Genomic DNA, 5,514 nt, shown 5'->3' with positions numbered 1-5,514 from the left:
TTCTGAATTTTATTCTTGTTTTGTAAAATCATAACATTTTGTAAATAATAAATATTAACGAAAACAATAAATAAATTTTTAAACGAATTACAATAAATAAATTTCTAAAAATAATCTCGCGGAAAATAAGGCAGTCTTTAAAAATTCTGAATTTTATTCTTGTTTTGTAAAATCATAACATTTCGTAAATAATAAATATTAACGAAAACAATAAATAAATTTTTAAGAATAACCTCGCAGAAAAGAAAGCAGTCTAAAAACTCTGAATTTTATTCTTGTTTTGTAAAATCATAACATTTTGTAAATAATAAATATTAACGGGACCAATAAATAAATTTTTAAACGAATTGCAATAAATAAATTTTTAAAAATAATCATCACTCAGAAAAGAAAGCAGTCTTTAAAAACTCTGAATTTTATTCTTGTTTTGTAAAATCATAACATTTTGTAAATAATAAATATTAACGGGACCAATAAATAAATTTTTAAACGAATTGCAATAAATAAATTTTTAAAAATAATCATCACTCAGAAAAGAAAGCAGTCTTTAAAAATTCCGAATTTTATTCTTGTTTTGTAAAATCATAACATTTTGTAAATATTAACGAAATGGCGCCAATCAGAGATAAACGCATAATGACTATCAACCCCTATGGAAAGGAAGATTATCTCAAGTACGATGGATTAGCGTCAACTCCCCACCTGCGATTGTAAAGGGAAGGGGGGGGGGCTTTGAGCGAGGAACACCTGTGACTTTGGGCCAGAAAGGATTCTCCCTTTATTGATGCTCTAACTTAGTGGTAGCCAATCCCCGGACCACGAACCAGTACCAGTTCGCCGATAAAATGGTACCGCATCACTCACGAAACTTAAAATTATTTTCATTTTTCTTCTTCTTTTTCTCGGATTTGTACACTTTTTCAAGGACGAGAGGTTAACCTAAAGCTGCACTAATAACAAGCATTTATTGCGTTTTTATTCAAAGGCATGTTTAAATACAATTAAATTAATATTATCAAATCAAACCGATCTATAATTTAAACAATCAACGCCGTCCCCTTTCTCAGCGGTCCGTGGTAAAATTATCAAGCAATTAACTGTCCATGGCAATCAAAAAGTTAAGGAGCACTGCTCTAAATCATTGTTTTATTTATTCATTGAATCAACTTATACTTTCTTTCATTGATTTATTCACTTATTTGTTGATTTCCAGAATTATTCATTAAGCTGTTCAGCAATTCGCTTATTCATTCATTCGCCGAATTATTCATCGGTTCTCTGATTCTTTTCATATTACACGTGTAAGTCAATTTTATGTTTAATTTAATTATTTACTGTAATGCATTTTAAGAGAACGCGTTAACTTAAAATTTGAGTTAACAGTTAAATTAAAATTTTAAAATAAGATCTTCTTAACTTTTGTATGGAGAAAGCAAAATTACGGATACTTATAAACACTTGGTTTTTTTCTCACAAGTAATTACGCGTAAAATCTGATTTCTGCTACTTACAGTAGCATATGATTTCATTTTTAACAAACACTACCGCTGTTAAACTACCGGAACACATAGATGAGTCATTTTTTCTATGTTACTGCTTGAATGCATGAAGAACTACGTGGTTATTTTCCAAGATTGAACATTTCAACAAAAAAAAATAATAATAAATACATAAATATAACACATTATTCCTTTTATCCGAAAATGCTTAGTTGCACAATCATTATTCCATGGGTCATAAATTTTATGATTTATCTTTACTTCTTTCAAGGTTGGTCCATTTTTTTCTCTCTCAAATGTCATTTGTACTTCCTTGAAATAGATCGGGTTCCTTCCGTAAATATGACATCTAAAACACCATTTCTTTTTCAGTTTTCCTAAAGAAATTATATTCGGTGGCCCTGAAGGTCCGTGCTGATTTTTATTAGGGACAGATCTGAATATAGTAGATTTACCGAAAGCAAACAATATACACACATATTTTAAGTGACGGAATATAAAAAATATTGGTTCCAAACTGATGTATTAAAAAAACACCGATTGAACCAAAACTTCCAGAAAAAACGAATAAAAAAATATTTGGTGACTTATGCGTTTGTACAAATCTGAAAAAAGTTGTCCCAGGATGCTTTACCTTTTCCAAAAATCAGTCCCCTCGAATTTACAAATATTTTGATAATTTCTCGTAGAAAAATCTGACAGTTTCCTGATTTTTATGTTTTTTAAATGATGTCAAAAAAATTTTAAGCAGACTGGTACTTACATAATTTATTAGATTCGCAACAAATTTTGAATGTGCTGTGTTACGATCTGCCCCCCCCCCCNCTTACCCCCCCCCCCACAATATCAATACAATCTTTCCAGACAACACAAATAACAGTTTCATTCACAATAAATGCAAAATGAAACTAAAATTTACACAAAAAATGATTATTTGAACCTATTTTAAATGTTGGAACGTTTTTATGATCAGACATTAAATAAATTTGTTAATACAATTTATACAATATATATAATCAATATAAACAATCAATATATACCATCAATTCAATATGTACAATCAACCGACGACAATTTGGGTAATTAAACTCTCAACAACTGGTAAATCATAACAAGCAAAATATTTTATTGTAACAACGAGTTGTTTTTTATTTAGACTTGTTTTATTTGAACTTTTTTTTATTTTTATTTTTATTTTAACGTGAAGATCTGATCATCATTAGATCAAACGTTGTTCAGAGTGGTCTCTTTTTTTTTTTTTTTTTTNTTTTTTTTTTTTTTTTTTTTTTTTTTTTTTGACGCATTATACAAGTATTTAAAATCAGAGTAGCTATTTTCAATTAAAAATAACTTTTTAAAAAAAACAAGTTCTTGTTTTTTTTTGAAAAATAGGAGTTTAAAAGGAAAAGGAAAAGAACACTGTAAAAATTTCTGAGTTAAATTAAAATAAAAAGTACCGGCACTTAGGATGCCAGTGCTTTTAAAAGCAAAATCCATTTCAACGGCAAAATTTTACGGGGAAAAATCTGATACACTGTATTTTTACAGTAATATTTATAGTAAAATCACTGAATCACAGTAAATAAATAAACGTTACTATATACAAATATCTGTATACATTTTATTACTGTAATAAATATTATCGCATATTGCATATTATTGCAAATTACTGTATACTTATTATTGTAATAAATACTACACTGTATACTAGGGTATTTAAATTCACGATCAAAATGGATTTTACTGTGAAAAAGATTTTGCAAATGTTGCACTCAAGGTGCCTGTACTTTTTACCCTTATTTTATACGTAATTTCCTAAAGCTTAGGGGAGATGATTATATCTATGGGCACTTTTAATTTTTTACCTCGTTAGTTAGTTTACAATCTAATGACAGCATTTTAACATACAATCGTTTTCGTCAGCTATATATTTTCCCAAGACAAAGAAATTTAGCATAAAATGTTGCGATACCTTAGGGACAACAAGGTGCTGTTGCTCTTTGGACTTAATTTTAATTTATGAGATTTTCTTCACTTCCCTGAAACTAATTGTTTAGCATCAATGATCTTTTGTGCTTTGTAAGACTCATTTATAAACAAATTATTAAATAAAAATAAGTTAAATTTTTATAAATTTAATAATTTAAGGGCTTAACAGTGATCGGAATTTTTTTTATTGATAGTTTTAAAACAATGTAATTTTAATCAATAAAATTAAAGAGCGGTACGTAACAAGTAGAAAGTTAGCAAATAAAATTACACCACTTTTATTTATTTTTATTGTTATTAGTAACACATTCTATAATCCAAAGTTTAATTTTTTTTAAAGTTCAGCTGATTATTTTTCAAATCCTTGTCACCGTCAATTTTGCTACATTACCATTTTGACAAAATGCTCAGAGATGAAGATTTAATAATTAAATATTTTATAAACAAAATAGACTTTTTCTTCGTTAAAAAATATCGATTTAGATGAAGATGAAAAAACTACGATGAATAGGAGGTAAAAGGAGGTTGGTGAACGGAACGAGCAGGGAGAAAAACCTCCTAGTTAATTTAAAGAGAATTAGAAAATCATAGTTTAACCTTAACTAACTAAACTTAAAAACTATAGTTCATTTGAAAATAATTGAATAATTGACTAGGAATTAAAAACACACGTATTTTTATACAGTTTTTTTTTGTGTATTTCAAATAAATTATCTGAACTAGAAACTTTTTTTTCATAGTGAAAATAATAACATTTTAAGAATCATAGCACTTAATGCTTTTTATTTATTTAAGGTTAAAAAAAAGGCATTAAAACTTAAATTAAGAATTTGCCTTAGTATATTTTTAAAAAAATTTCATACCGCAAATGCTAAAAAATCTCATTTTATACGTTTAAAAAATTAGAAATGTTTTTAATATTTCTTAAATGCTATTTCACAAATACCACATATTTTATAATGTCTTACATAAATTCCAACTTACCAAAACACGGTAATCCATCTTTATAATGGAAGTTTGATAAGTTATTATTTCTTTCTTTGCTAGAAGACTGAAGACATTCACCATTTTGATGACTAACTCCAATCATTTTTTGATCCTCTAATTACTTTTGCGTACTTCTACAGTAAGTAAGTTAATGCAAATGGTTGAGATTTGTAATTAATCCAACAAATTTATTGCCACAAGATCTTCCGGTTAAACTATTTCTAGAAAAAAAAAATAAAAAAAATCACGCCCATCGCTTAATATAGAGGAAACGCGATAAATGCAAAAGAAGAAATTGAATTTTAAAATATATCGGCCTTCGAAGATTTCTTACATGATCTGCCATATTTTAGCATAAATACAATAACTGAGCTTGATTTTTTTTAATTATGGGGAAGGACAACTTCTTTTTTAGTTCTTTTTTCATCCTGATGTGATATTTGAAAGTTGATTCCCATAATACGGAAATAAACACATATTAGAAATATTCAAGTTCCTTTTCTATATTCCTAACAGTCTGTGGGCTGAAATCTACCGTATAAATTAACTCATGTCGAATAAGTTATCCTTGCTGTAATGGTAGTTATTAATGAAATTTCATCAACCATTAATGGTAAATGGAAATCAGTTATGTTACATAAACACTTTTCATTGCGGAAATTTTGATTAATGGATATTTAGTAATTAGTACCCTCTAAATAAAAGCCAGTTTGAGAATAGTTAAATCTCGAGTTTCTGTGTTTTTATTGAACTTTATGAATAAGTTATGACATAAATTTATTTCCAGATATAAAATTTTGCAGCGAAAATAACACAAATGCAAATACACTGGTGTTAGAAATTAAGAGAATTTGCAAAGTTGGTCGATTATCTCTAGAACTACTGAACCGATTTTAATGAAATTTGATATGTACATACAGTGTTACAATACGAAACAACTAACCATTTAACAATTGTAATACACAAGCATGATCGTGCACAACACTCGTTGGAGTTGGAAGGTATGAAACAAAGCTTTCAGAATAAACAAAAAATGGGT

The 5,514-nt window shown here is 27.6% G+C and overlaps 1 protein-coding gene across 2 annotated transcripts in view; it reads right to left on the bottom strand.

Annotated features, from left to right (window-relative positions):
• The window catches only part of LOC107445597 (acetoacetyl-CoA synthetase-like), a 47,587-nt gene extending 42,899 nt beyond the window's left edge, over positions 1-4,688 (bottom strand). The window contains exon 1 of one of the 2 annotated variants that reach the window (XM_043047900.2): positions 4,473-4,688. In XM_043047900.2, the coding sequence (XP_042903834.1) occupies positions 4,473-4,578 (106 nt within the window). In that variant the 5' untranslated portion in view covers positions 4,579-4,688. The remainder of the gene's footprint in view (positions 1-4,472) is intronic. The other variant, XM_043047899.2, reaches the window with a different exon arrangement.
• Positions 4,689-5,514: the final 826 nt, after the last annotated feature.

Source organism: Parasteatoda tepidariorum, chromosome 6 (assembly GCF_043381705.1).
Source record: "Parasteatoda tepidariorum isolate YZ-2023 chromosome 6, CAS_Ptep_4.0, whole genome shotgun sequence".
Taxonomy (NCBI): Eukaryota; Metazoa; Arthropoda; class Arachnida; order Araneae; family Theridiidae; genus Parasteatoda; species Parasteatoda tepidariorum.
This window is presented reverse-complemented; position numbering and strand designations above follow the sequence as displayed.